A 14,774-nucleotide genomic window follows, 5' to 3' on the forward strand; every position below is an offset into this window, starting at 1 on the left:
ATGAGAAAACTCAATAAGAAAAATTCCAGTTTCAGCGCTAAAAGCAAACCGTAATTTTTTTTAGAAATAAAAAATGCATTCGAACCAATCAACTGGCAGAAAATAATGAAGTCTTTAGATTTACAAATAAAAAAATGTCGTTGCATGGACGAGATTCGAACCATCTTCTTGGTTAACCATCTGCACTACGCCACTACACTGCATTAGGTTGTTATATTTGTGACTCTGGTGATCGTGTTGCAACGTGAATTGCAAGGTCCAAAAGATCGGCTTCACGCAGTGTCCTGCAAAGTTTAGCTACCTAATGTAAGCCGATATCTGTCATTATAATAACTGCATATTTGACGCTGAATCGCGTCTAGTGCGAAAGGATCAAACAGGGTTTGATCTGTGTGTGAAACGTGTATATTTCGTTAGCATCGTTTTGTGTTTATCATATGTGATGAAAAACAAAGTAATAGGCTAGTCGCACGCTTCGGGATCCAAATACAACAAGAAAAGGAGCCGGACGAAGAACTGGAAGTGAACTGACCAATTGTTGTGGCAGTTTGGCAATGGCGAACGGTTCGGGCGTGATGTTGAACATTCAGGTTGGAAGAAATCACCTTGATTGGTTGAAGTGTCAACTATCAAGTAATTTTAATCTGACTATAGTAGAATTCAACCCGTTAGTGGAGTCAGGTAGGTAGCAATTACGAAACAGGAAGCACCATGCTCCTCGACATACTTTTTTCATCACTGGCTGCGGAGTGCACGCCCCCAGGGCGCAGTGACAGGAGTCCCAGTGTAGTGTGAAGCGTCAGTAGACCGGTGGTGCCGTAATGGAGGTGTAGCGGGGCGTGACATTTACCGGCGCCAGTGTGTGGCTCCGCGGCGCACTGGCGCCAGTGAGGCGGGGCACGGGCCAGACTGGCGCTGCGGCTGGCGTTTTCCGCGGAACAGGATGGCTGGCCGCGGTCCAGCCGGGTATTTCTGCCAGCCACCGCGCCGTCATAACGGCTTCCCGACACCAGGCCAGTTGACTCAGCGCTTCCGGAGGCATCTGCTGCGCTAGCGGTTACTGCGCGCCGGTCGTCGCCTTCTGGACCTATCAGTTTTCGAGCTCTTTTATTCAATGAACGCATTGGTTATAGAGTAAGGGGGGGGGGGGGGGGGGGGTCATACAGCAAAATGCTCAGGGATCATTCTCTCTCTCTCTCTCTCTCTCTCTCTCTCTCTCTCTCTCTCTCTCTTTTACTCGTTGCTTCTTTCGTCTGTAAATGTTATTTGTACCGGGTTCTTGCAACCGAAGTGCAGCTACTCACGTAGGCCCAGTGAGGGCTCTATTTATCGCACAGCAGCGAAAATGGTAGATATGCTAATGCGTTAAAGTGTTAATAAGATGCGCTCGGTTTTAACCGCAGCTCGTGGTCGTGCGGTAGCGTTCTCGCTTCCCTCGCCCGGGTTCCCGGGTTCGATTCCCGGCGGGGTCAGGGATTTTCTCTGCCTCGTGATGACTGGGTGTTGTGTGATGTCCTTAGGTTAGTTAGGTTTAAGTAGTTCTAAGGTCTAGGGGACTGATGACCATAGATGTTAAGTCTCATAGTGCTCAGAGCCATTTGAACCATTTGAACCATCAGTTTCGAAATTACCGTTCAGTAACGGTAAGTTGTCACTAGTAGAGATGTGTGCAGTTTGTGTTGGATGCGTTGACGTGCTCCACGACAAACACGTCATATTCCATTGAGCGCGAATTTATAAATTGTTAATGTATTGTTACTGATTACAATTTTCGTATTTTGTAAAATATTGTTTAGTGTATTGGGCTGAATGTAGACAAATCATCAGTTCGAAGCAGAACACTGGGCGATCAATCTTCATCGATTTTCTTGGAGGTGCTGAAATTCGGAAGTAGTGTCCCTAAACTAAGTATGTGTCTATATCGTGTCCGTGACTGTGATTGGTACTTGTGCAGTGTGCTGTAGCGTGTTTGTGTTATTGTAGGAAGTATACTTAGACAAGGCTTGATTACATCATAAACAGAGGCTTAGAAATCAGCCCTACCCACGGAGCTGAGATAGATCTCGATCACAATTTATTTACGATGAAGATTACACTGACGTTTATGAGAATCGTACGGAAGAATCAGTGTGGAAGGGAAAGGGACACTGAAATATTAAGGAACGACGAGATGCGTCTGATGTTCGCTAAGGATGTGGATACTGCGATAAGGAATATCACAAAAGACAGTTCAATTGAAGAGGAATGGACAACTCTTAGACATGGCAATCGCAGATGTTGAACAGACAAGCTCAGGGACAAGAAAGGTAACGGCGAAGAAATCTTCGGTAACAGGAAAGTACTTCAACTAACTGACGAATGAAGTAGTAAGTGTAAAGATGTTCAGGGACATTCAGGAATACAGAAGCATAAGTTATCTTTCAATGAAATTAACAGGAAGTGCTTGGGCGCTGATGACCCCGCTGTTTAGCGCCCGTAAACCTCAAACACACACACACAGGAAGTGCAGGTATGCCAAGGCGAAAATGCTACAGAAAAAAAGTTAAGATAAAGAAAAAGAAATGGCCGTCGGATGGACTGATTTAGAGTACAGATATGAAAAAACAAACAAATTAAAAGCAAGGGCATCAACATTAACAGTGAAAGGAGAATTCCACTGCTAAACGCAAAGGAGAAAGCGGATAGGTGGAAAAAGTACACCGAAGGCCTCCACGAGGGAGAGGTTTTGTCTGGTGATGTGACTGAGAGAGAAATATGGGTCGAGTAGACATGAAAGATACAGGTAACGCGTTACTAGAATCTAATAGCACTTGGGAAGACTTGGGACCAAATAAGGCAGAGTGGATATATAACATTCCTTCGAGAGTGGCAACCAAGCGACTGTTCAAGTTAGTATGTCGAATCTATGAGGCTGGAGATACACAATCATACTTTCGGAAAAATATCACCTACACAATCCCGAAGATAGCAAGGGCAGAAAAGTCAGAAAACTATCGTACAATTAGCATAGCACTCCATGGAGTAAAGTGGCTGACAACAACAGATGACTATCAATTTCGCTTTAGGAAAGGTAAGGGTACCAGAGAGGCAGTTATGACGCTGCACTTGCGGTCAATAATGGAAGCAAGACATTAGAAAAACCAAGACACGTTCGTAAGATTCGTGGGCCTAGAAAAAGCATTTGACAATGTAAAATGGTATAAATTGTTCGAAATACCCAGAAAAATATGTGTAAGCTGTAGGGTAAGAAGGGTAATATACAACATGTACAAAAAACCGTGAGGAACGATAACAATGGACGATAAAGAACAAAGTGCTCAGATTGAAATGAGTGTAAGGCAGGGATGTAGTCTTTCGCCCCTAGTGTCCAATCTATACATCGAAGAAGCAATGACGGAAATAAAAAAATACGTTTCAGAAGAGGAACTAAAATTCAGGGTGAAAGGTTATGAATTATACCATTCCCTGATGGCATTACTGTTCTCAGAGAAACTGAAGAAAAATTACAGAACCAACTGAATGGAATGATGAGTGCGGCGTATGGAATGAGGGTAAACCGAAAAAAAGAAAAATAATGAGAACAGCAGAAATGGCATTAGCGAAAAACTTAATATCAAATTTGGTGTCAAAGAAATGTATAAAGTAACAACTTCGGAAGCAAAGAAAAACGTGACGGAGGTAGTAAGGAGGACATAGAAAGCTGGCTAGCTCAGGCGAAGGCATTATTCCTAGTCAAAAGCGGTCTACTAGTATAAAATGTTGGCCTTAATTTGAGGACGAATTTGATGAGAATGTACGTTTAAGAGTGCAGTGGAACTACTTAAGGGACTGTGAGAAACCCGAAAAGGAGTGTCGCAGCGTTTGAGAAATGGTGCTGTACAAGACAAGAAAATTAGGTGGACTGAGAAGGTAACAGTTGAGGTGGTCTTTACAAGATCTGTGAGCAAAGGAAGATATGGAAAAGTCTGACAAGAAGAAGGTACAGGGTGACAGAACGTTTGATAAGACATCATAGAATAGCTTCCACAGTTAAAAGAAAAAGCTGTAGAGGGCAAAAACTGCAGGGGAAGACAGAGGCAGGAATACTTCCAACAAATAATTGAGGAAGCTGGGTACAATTTGGAGCGGGCCAGTATCAAATCAGTTACAGGACTGATGACCTGAATAAAAAAGTGAAATAAAAGGCAGGGAGGATGGCATCGGGATCCGCCAACAGCCCTCACATAACAAGAGCATCAGTGGGGCGCAGAGGACAATGTATGCATCCGACCACGTTCCGCTTTCGAAAGTGCTGGTCAAATACAGATGATCCCGATTTCGTACACCATAATGATTCATCAGACTGTGTGCGATTCACCAACCGGCGTTACGCTACTGTAAGATACCGAGCTTGGATTCAGTGGACAAACTGAAGCTGTCCTCAGTACTGAGATTGAATACCACAGTGCTTTACTAGCCACTGACGTATTGGAGCTGACATATCTGTATCTCTTTTAAAGTCACTTAGCCAATTATAGGACACAGGTTAACACAGCCTCCGAACCACGACACAGCTTGGCATTTTGCATAAATACCGATTGGTTATAACTGAAGTCGGCTGTAACTATCGTATGGCAGCGGAACTTGGTATATTCTTATGCGTTAAAGCAAAAAACCCATTTAAGGTGGCAAAAATTAGTTCCGAATTTGGGCACCAGGTGCAAATCTGGCGCTTTGAATGCAACGAAGACGTATAGAAATGTTTCCATGCGTAATGGATTAGGAACGGGATGTGAGCAGAAAAGATCGAACAAGTAAGAAAGGCATAATGTTGGTTTTATTATTAACCATCAGTTACACAATTTGTTCAGCGTGAGCACTGGAGACGTCAACGAGATGCTCTAAAGCGTCATATTTGCACCCGGTAGCCAAAATGAGAACAAATTTTTTTCCAGTGTAAATCGGACATTTTGGTTATTAATTCTCCTTCCTGTGAAACCTTTTGTCTGTGACACTTGTTTATAGAAAATGTGCTTACATATACAGAACTGTTTTAAAGAAAAAAAATTGTATCTATCGCTGCAGGAATTCTCCAGCGCTTGCATCACAGAATGGGAAAGACGCACACATTTAAATTCCGTTCACTGCTACAAATTTAGCTTCTATTGCAGGGGAGTAATAATGAACAACAAGAATTTGTCGTTTTCTAAATCTAATATGATATACTGAACAGTATACACAAGAGTTTAACATTCCCTAAAACCACGTGGGAATTTGTGTAGCGCTGAGTAATCAACATAATTGGAAAGCATGAACTATGTTTTCCAAAACGATTTGTATACTAGGATTAATCCCATGGATGCAAATAACTACACATAGCGACTCTCATAATGCTACAATTAATCAGTAAGCACTGTGTACTATCTGATGATAAGTAATAATAGTAATAATAATAATGTCGTGTGATGAGGGCCTCCCGTCGGGTAGACCGCTCACCTGGTGCAAATCTTTCGATTTGACGCCACTTCGGCGACTTGCGCGTCGATGGGGTTGAAATAATGATGATTAGGACAACACAACACCCAGTCCCTGAGCGGAGAAAATCTCCGACCCAGCCGGGAATCGAACCCGGGCCCTTAGGATTGACAGTCTGTCGCGCTGACCACTTTTTTTTGCATTTTGTTCGTTATCGATCGTTGTTTGGTCGTTGCGGACGTCGCAAGACATCCTGTTCAAGTTCGGTGGTTGATCCTTCCACTCAGTTTTTTATTACAGAGGCCAACCGGCTCTCTGACCGAACACGCTGAGCTACCGTGCCGGCATCACTCAGCTACCGGGGGCGTTCTGATGATAAGTTACTGGGCGACTTGAAACTGGTTATGGTAAAGTCAAAATTGTACCGTCACAACAGACGAGTGGTTGCAGTTATTTCTGAAAATCGTTATTTATCGCCGTCATAGTCCATCACATTCTCAAAGAATAAGAGTTTAATGTTTCTGCGCGATGAATCAGGTATGCTTGCGATGTGTACCAGCTTGGAAAACCCGTCTGTTGGTCCGAGTAGAGGAATGCAAAGTGTGTCAGGTTCGCCCTGCGGGCGGCAACCACACTGCAGACTCTGGCTCGTGGCTGGCAAGGCGCCACGCTGCAGCCGTAATGCCCACATATGCCGCGACCGACATTCTGACAGTTCCCTCCCGCCACGTAACTCCGGACTAAACTGGCCGCCGCAAGCGCGTTGGTTCTCACTCACCGCTTGCGGAATTATTTTTCGTTTCTTCCTCGGAACTGTCGTCTTTCCCGTTCCTGTTATTTTCCGAATCGAAGTAATGTGTTTCTGTTTCTTCTCAAACCGCCACGTGTTCGATCTGGGATGCCTGCGCCGGCCAGGAATAACATAATCTCAGATTATGCTTATCCATTACGGATATGTTAGCACCGTGACTATAAATTGAATGTAAATTAGTTACAGAAAACAGCAACCAGTCACTTTTTTGAATAATTATGTTTTATTCCATAAACCAGTTTTCGAACCTTTTCAGGTGCATCTTCAGATGGTTTCTGGAAGCTACATCATTATTGCTAGCATAATGCTTGGTGCTAGCTCTGTGACAAAAAGATGGAACACGCTTTAATGTATCGCCATGACTATTGCTTATCTGTCGATATAGATGTAAATTTACTTTTTTACTTACTGCGACAGTATAGGCGGCTTTTTTCGTTTAGTGTCCATCTGTCTGCCTCCATTTTGATATCCAGTTGTTATATCACTACACACACACTTCCACACAAACTATATTAATTTACACTCTGACAACGAGACTTCTCCAGCATCCAGCATGCGCTTTACAACTGTTGCTTGTAACAAAAATCTTGACAAAGAGATTTGGCATAGGCCTACTTTGCACAGAGATGTAATTTGTTCTTTTTTACATGTATTAAAGTCGATATAAGGGCAAATATTTTAATCGGACTGGCGATAACATGAGAGCACAAAATAAAATAAATAAATTACTACAAGAACAAACTTCAGGTGGCAGTGTGTGTAGTTTTATAATAACTGGAAATCAAAATGAAGGCAGCCAGATGGACACTAACCGAAAAAAGCCGCCTATACTGTCGCAGTAAGTAAAAAAGTAAATTTACATCCATATCGAAAGATAAGCAAGTCATGGCGATACATAAAAGCTTGTTCCATATTTTGTCATAGAGCCAACACCCAGCAATATGCTAGCAATAATGATGTAGCTTCCAGAAACCACCTGAAGATGAACCTGAAAAGGTTCGTGGAATAAAACATAATTATTAAAACAAGACTGATTATAGTTTTATATAACTTATTTACAATATAGTTTCAGTTTAGAGTCAGAGTAAATGGTGAGGACGAAGAAATTTACTATCACGATTCGGGACTAGGTTTTTGTAAGTATTAGAGAGTTGTGGTAACATCTGTGAAAACTGCAAAATACAAGAACTGCTTGAACGAATGGATCCAAACTGGGACACTGTGCAAATCTGCGCTTTAAGAACAATCGGCTATGCGCGCGCTAGGCAACGGCTGTTTTATGTTACCCGGAACTTCAATTCACACCAAGGTCATTCAGTAAACGTCCTCCATATACCACACAAAACTACACTGAGGTGACAAAAGCCACGGGGTACCTCCTAATATCGTGTCGGACCTCCTTTTGTCGGGCGTAGTGTAGCAACTCGACGTGGCGTGGGGCCAACAAGGTGTCAGAAGTCCCGTAAGGAAATGTTGAGCCATGTCGCCTCTATAGCCGCCCATAATTGCGAAAGTATTGCCGGTGCAGGATTTTGTGCACGCACTGACCCCTCGAGTATGTCCTGTAGGTATCCGATGGGATTCATATCGGACTGTCTGGATGGCCAAATCACTCGCTTGAATTCTCCAGAATGTTCTTCGAACCAATCGCGACGAATTGTGGCCCAGCGACATGGCGCATTGTCTTGGGAACATGAAATCCACGAATGGCCGCAAACGGTCTCCAGGTAGGCGAACATAACCATTTCCAGTCAGTAAGTCCATTCCACGCAGAGACAGCTCACACCATTATGGAGCCACCACCGGCTTGCAAACTGCCGCCCGCATCTCGTGGTCGTGCGGTAGCGTTCTCACTTCCCACGCCCGGGTTCCCGGGTTCGATTCCCGGCGGGGTCAGGGATTTTCTCTGCCTCGTGATGGCTGTGTTTTGTGTGATGTCCTTAGGTTAGTTAGGTTTAAGTAGTTCTAAGTTCTAGGGGACTGATGACCTGAGAAGTTAAGTCCCATAGTGCTCAGAGCCATTTGAACCATTTTTTGTTGGAAGCAATATGTTTATTAATTACCAGACATACTAATGCTGTCACTCAACGCTTACTCCTTAAGTTGTTTTTAACTGAGAGAGCATATTTTGTGAGAGATACGTACGCATTGTTTTTCTGTCACGCAGATGATTTTCAGACACACAAAAATAATTTCGGTATTATATTGTAATTTTGTGTGTGTGTGTGTGTGTGTGTGTGTGTGTGTGTGTGTGTGTGTTTACAATTATTGGTAAGGCGAGGAAATCCATCGCGAATTGAAGATACACAGCTCCTGGTTTCCTTTAGAAACCAGAGCGATCTGGCATTTCCAGTATTACACGTACAACTACTCTTCACGTGTCAGCTTAGTGTCACAATCATTTCCTCGGAGTACCAGTCAGTGTACGTTACATGTTGTGACTCTTTTCAAACTGATTCTGAATTGTTACGCATGTATAAAATGTTCTCGGTTTCCAAGTCACATCATTTCAAATAAAGTACAGCTACCTCTCCCATCATCATCATCAGAAGTAAATAAGCCACCGACTGCCGGGGGCGGCGCCGTGTTTCGTTTATATTGGCGCAATAAGAGAGTCTGAAACCTTCCATAGAGGATCGCAGCGATGAATGCGCGGGAAGGCGAGTTGGGCAGCTCATAGCAGTTCCGGCCCGCCGCGGGACCTAGTTATGAAATAACAAAAACGTTTCTCCCAGAGAATTGAATTGCTGAACAACAGAACCCATTGAGTATTTCAGACCGGCAGTCAGTGACATTTCAGCGTTCAGACACTAAAATGCCGAATGCGGTAGCAGTGCAATCGTTTGTTAGTTTTCTGTCGTGCAGAGAGTCTTCTCGGCTTGTAACCTCACGCTCCCTACTCACTATGCAGTCAGCATTGAAGCTTCGTGGAGGCCGCCTACATCACTCCCCCCACTTCTTTCTTCTTCACTCTCCCTCTTCCTCTCTCTCCCTCGCCCTATCCTTGAAGGCGGCCACATTGAGTGGTTAACGTCACGGTCTATTGTAGCGAGGTTCCGGGTTCGATTCCCGTCGAACAATCCGAATTTTTGTGAATTGGGAAAGTACGAGGCAAAGTTCACTCAACCTCGTGTGGAATCATGAGTTCTTGAACAAATAAGCAGAACGCCGGAAGCTCCATAGACTGACTGTTCGTGGACGAAGCTGTTTGCTCATAGAAGACTCAGCGCTCAAAAATTGTAGCAAAATACAGGAAGACCTGCAGAGGACGGACGCTTTGTGCAGGAACTATCAGCTGACCTTGAACATAAAAGAAATGTAGCATACTCCGCATAAATATGTGGAATACACGTTATTGTTTGCTTACACGATTTCCAAGCATTCAGTGGAGGCAGTCACATCCATTAATGTTCTGGGCGTGTGCGTACAAGGTAATTTAAAGAGGAACAACAACATAAAAGTAATAGCAGGAAAGGCGGATAACAGACTGACTCAGTGGACAAATTCTCAAGAAGTGTAGTCCACCCCCGAATGAGGTAGGTTACAAAAGCCTCGTTCGACCGATACTGGAGTACTACTCGCCATGTTCGGACCCTTATCAGATAGGATTGATAAAGAAATAGAGAAAATCCAAAGAACAGCAGCGTGTTTCGTCACAGCTTCGTTTAGTAAGCATGAAAGGGGTCACGGAGATGCTCATCCAACTTACGTGGCAGACGCCACAAGAGAGATACGCAGTGATTTTGTGGTGTCACCGCCAGACACCACACTTGCTAGGTGGTAGCCTTTAAATTGGCCGCGGTCCGTTAGTATACGTCTGACCAGCGTTCGCCACTATCAGTGATTGCAGACCGAGCCCCGCCACACGGCAGGTCTATGGCCCTAGGCGTGTACGGCGTGAAGCGTCGGAAAGGAAACAACTTTGAGCAGTTGTCGGAAGAGTCCAGGTCGGAGGCTATTACCTGGACGATATTATTCTGGAGGGTACAGTGGAACAACACAAGTATGTAGCTATCCTTGTGGGCCAAGTCGACCCCTACGTGCAGTAAGTTTTTTCCCGGCAAGGTACAGTATGTGATCAAAAGTATCCGGACACCCCCAAAAACATACGTTTTTCATATTAGGTGCATTGTGCTGCCACCTACTGCACCGGCCGAAGTGGTCGTGCGGTTCTAGGCGCTGCAGTCTGGAACCGCGGAACCGCTATGGTCGCAGGTTCGATTCCTGCCTCGGGCATGGATGTGTGTGGTGTCCTTAGGTTAGTTAGGTTTAACTAGTCCTAAGTTCTAGGGGACTAATGACCTTAGAAGTTGAGTCCCATAGTGCTCAGAATCATTTGAAGCATTTTTTGAACCACCTACTGCCAGGTACTCCATATCAGCGATCTCAGTAGTCATTAGAAATCGTGAGAGAGCAGAGTGGGGAGCTGCATGGAACTCACGTGGTCAGGTGATTGGGTGTAACTTTTGTCATACGTCTGTACGCGAGATTTACACAGTCCTAAACATCCCTAGGTCCACTGTTTCAGATGCGATAGTGAAGTAGAAACGTGAAGGGACATGTACAGCGCAAAAGCGTACAGGCCCACCTCGTCTGTTGTCTGACGGAGACTGCCGACAGTTGAGGAGGGTCGTAATGTGTAATTGGCGGACATCTATCCAGGCCATCACACAGAAATTCCAAACTGCAGGATCCACTGCAGGTGCTATGACAGTTAGGCGGGAGTTGAGGAAACTTGGATTTCATGGTCGAGCGGCTGCTATAAGCCACACATCACACTGGTAAATGCCAAACGATGCCTAGCTTGGTGTAAGGGGGCGTAAACATTGGACGATTGAACTGTGGAAAAACGTTGTGTGGAGTGGCGAATCACGGTACACAATGTGACGATCCTATGGCAGGGTGTGGATATGGCGAATTCCCAGTGAACGTCATCTGCCAGCGTGTGTAGTGCCAACAGTAAAATTCGGAGGCGGAGGTGTTATGGTGTGGTCGTGTTTTTCATGGAGGGGGCTTGCACCCCTTACCAGCCGGATTGGCCGTGCGGTTCTAGGCGCTACTGTCGCAGGCTCGAATCCTGCCTCGGGCATGGATGTGCGTGATGTCCTTAGGTTAGTTAGGTTTAATTAGTTCTAAGTTCTAGGCGACTGATGACCTCAGAAGTTAAGTCGCATAGTGCTCAGAGCCATTTGAACCATTTTGAGCTTGCACCCCTTGTTTTGTGTGCCACTATCACAGCACAGGGCTACATTGGTGTTTTAAGTACCTCCTTGCTTCCCACTGTTGCAGAGCAATTCGGGGATGGCAATTGCATTTTTCAACCCGTTCGAGCACCTGTTCATAATGCACGGCCTATGGCGGAGTGGTTACACGACAATAACATCCCTATAAATGATAATTAATTGAAACCTTCAGCTGCTGACAGGTGTTGTCGATATACTTCGATGGGGACAGCTGAAAATGTGTGCTCCGATTGGGACTCGAACCCTGGATCTCCCGCTTACATGGCAGACGCTCTATCCATCCGAGCCACCGAGGACACAGATGAATAGAGGGACTGCAGGAACTTATCCCTCGCACGCTTGCCGTGAGACCCACATTCCCAACTGTCCACAATCTAATATTTGGGCAAATATCTATTAGGAACATTACGTATGTAGAAATCATTTTCAGCTGTCCCCATCAAGGTATATCAACAACGCCTGTCAGCAGCTGAGGGTTTCAATTAACATTTATTCTATAGAAGCTGCACGGTCATCAATGGCATCTGTTCTTTCGAGAATTGTTACTATCATCATATATAATAACATCCCTGTAATGGACTGGCCTGCACAGAGTCCTGACCTGAATCCTATAGGTCACCTTTGGGATGTTTTAGAACGCCGACTTCGTGCCAGTCCTCACCGACCGACATCGATGCCTCTCCTCAGTGCAGCACTCTGTGAACAATGGGCTGCCATTCCCCAAGAAACCTTCCAGCACCTGATTGGACGTATGCATGCGTGAGTGGAAGCTGTCGTCAAGGCTAAGGGTGGGCCAACAGCATACTGAATTCCAGCATTACCGATGGAGGGCGCCACGAACTTGTAACCAAGTCATCTTCAGCCAGGTGTCCGGATACTTTTGATCACATAGTGTATCTACCAGCGGGACAATGCAAAGTGTCACACAGCTCACAGTGTACGTGCGTGGTTCGAAGAGCACCAGCAGGAACTTACCGTACTCGCCTGGCCACGAAACTCCCCGGATTTTTAAACCAAATCGATGATCTGTGGGACCACCCCGATCCAGCTCTGTGCGCCATGGGTTGTCAACCGAGAAACCTAGCGCAGCTGGCCACGGCAGTGGAGTCGGCACGGCTCCACACGTCTGTCGGTACCTTCCAGCACATCATTGACCCTCTTCCTGCATGTCTCGTTATAGTACGTGCTGCTAAATGTGGTAATCAGTGTATTTTCACTAGCAAATAAATATGCATGTTTTACAATGCTATGTTACTTCTCAGAAATTTACCGCACAAAATTAATCAAAAACACCCGTTATTAAATTTGCTTTGGCCATTAATAATGTTTGTTGTTGTTGGTTCCTTAATTCCGATATTGTGGTGCGACTTCTTGTATCACGGATGGTAGGTATCTCACGTCATCATTTTCATTGTTCCCTGCTGGCCTAAGCGAATTGACGTCTTGTTGACGTTCTTTATAGCGTGAACACACCGCTATTTGATGGTGACGTCCCCTAACGGTCCACGTCTAGTGTGAATCGACCTTAACATACCAACACACTACATTCTGTTGAGTGTGCAGGAAACAATAGCGATGTAATTGTTTATTTTATGCTGTTGAAATTCAGAAAATTAGTTATGTAAAATTTGTATAAAGGTTAATTTTACAGTTTGTAAGCGCTCCTCGACTAAGCTGTTGACGTAATAAGATCAGTGGAGACAAAAAGAGGTCGAATTTGGGAAATAAATCGTACAATCGCAAAGTTTTGTGCAGTAGTAAGAGATTCAAATGGTTCAAATTGCTCTGAGCACTATGGGACTTAACACCTATGGTCATCAGTCCCCTAGAACTTAGAACTACTTAAACTTAACTTACCTAAGGACAGCACACAACACCCAGCCATCACGAGGCAGAGAAAATCCCTGACCCCGCCGGGAATCGAACCCGGGAACCCGGGCGTGGGAAGCGAGAACGCTACCGCACGACCACGAGATGCGGGCCAGTAGTAGGAGAAAGAAATACTGACAGACGGGGGCGTAGTCGGAGTGGGGGTGCGTTTGAACGTCACTTCTGCACGTCTTCTTGAATAACTCTGAAACTATGGCCATTAGCGAAAACGTATACAAGTATAAAATTTATCTAAATTATCTACAGAAAGGTGCTGTCATCTTTTTCTGAAGGAGGAATAGTATGCGCGTAGTGAGCGAGGGAATACGAAAACTGCGGGCAAGGTTTCGAAGGCCATGTAACGTAACTGGTTGCATTAAACTACATCGGGCGGGGTAGCTGCATCACCTGGTTTATAAAAAAGTTATATTTAATTAACCGTGTTGTAAGACTAAACAATTTTAAGCACAATAAATCCAATCAAAAAATTAAAAAAATTGAAAACAAATCGGGTAAAAGTGCTCCAGACTGCCCTGTCGTCGTGTGGCTTTTGTGTCTGTCCAAGAATAAATAACACAGTGAAGTGAAAACAAACATGGCGTGATCAACATTCTAAGCCGAATAGGACGCACGTCAATTTCGTTAAATCTGAATGGTGGTATTATGAGAGTAATAAAAACGTTTAGTTTTATAGTTAGTAGTCCGGTAACGGTGCCGTATTTATTTTGTATCTTAAGTTTAAAGGATGTTAGTTTTCGGATAGCGCTCATGTGCCCACATGGTGAAGCGTCAGTCGTGTTTGAGAGAGGTGCAGTCACAGGAGGGAGAATGCGGCAGTTGGGGCAGCCTCGGGCAATAATAGCGGTGTGTGGCAAGCGTGGTGCGGCGCGCAGGGGTCGACGCTCGGACCCTACGCCCGTGCCGCGCGCAGCCGGCTGCTGGCCGTGTGCGGCGCTGACTCAGCCCGCCGGCTACCGCAGCTGCAGCTGCCGCTGCCGCGCTCTGGCAGCGCAGCCGAGCCGGCCTCGGACTCGTAAAAACGCCCGACACCCGGCTTTCCTTATGGGTTCCCTGCGGAGGCGGCGTACGAGCCAAAATAAACGTGTCTGCAGCGGCCGGAAACAGGTTTTCGAGCGCTGTTCTTAAAACAACGCACCGGCTTGCTGCCATAAATTTTGTTGTCTTCGGTCGCGCGTGTTTTGAATCCCTTACACGTTTGCATCTGACCTCGTTGGCGCCAGAGCCAAGCACGTGGTAGTGCAGGTCTGCTACAATTACGTGTGCATTAAATCGTGATTGTAAAGCCTTCGGTAAGGAATGAGGAGGTTCTGCGCAGAATCGGAGAGGAAAGGAACGTGCGGAAAACACTGATAAAGAGAAGGGACGGGATGATAAGA

General features: G+C 45.2%; 1 protein-coding gene across 1 annotated transcript in view; it reads left to right on the forward strand.

Annotated features, from left to right (window-relative positions):
* Positions 1-14,774, forward strand: part of LOC124788853 (mucin-4) — a 258,570-nt gene that overhangs the window by 51,476 nt on the left and 192,320 nt on the right. Inside the window, exon 2 of the mRNA XM_047256137.1 lies at positions 14,271-14,410. Within this exon, the coding sequence (XP_047112093.1) occupies positions 14,271-14,410 (140 nt within the window). The remainder of the gene's footprint in view (positions 1-14,270; positions 14,411-14,774) is intronic.

Source organism: Schistocerca piceifrons, chromosome 3 (genome assembly GCF_021461385.2).
Source record: "Schistocerca piceifrons isolate TAMUIC-IGC-003096 chromosome 3, iqSchPice1.1, whole genome shotgun sequence".
NCBI lineage: Eukaryota > Metazoa > Arthropoda > Insecta > Orthoptera > Acrididae > Schistocerca > Schistocerca piceifrons.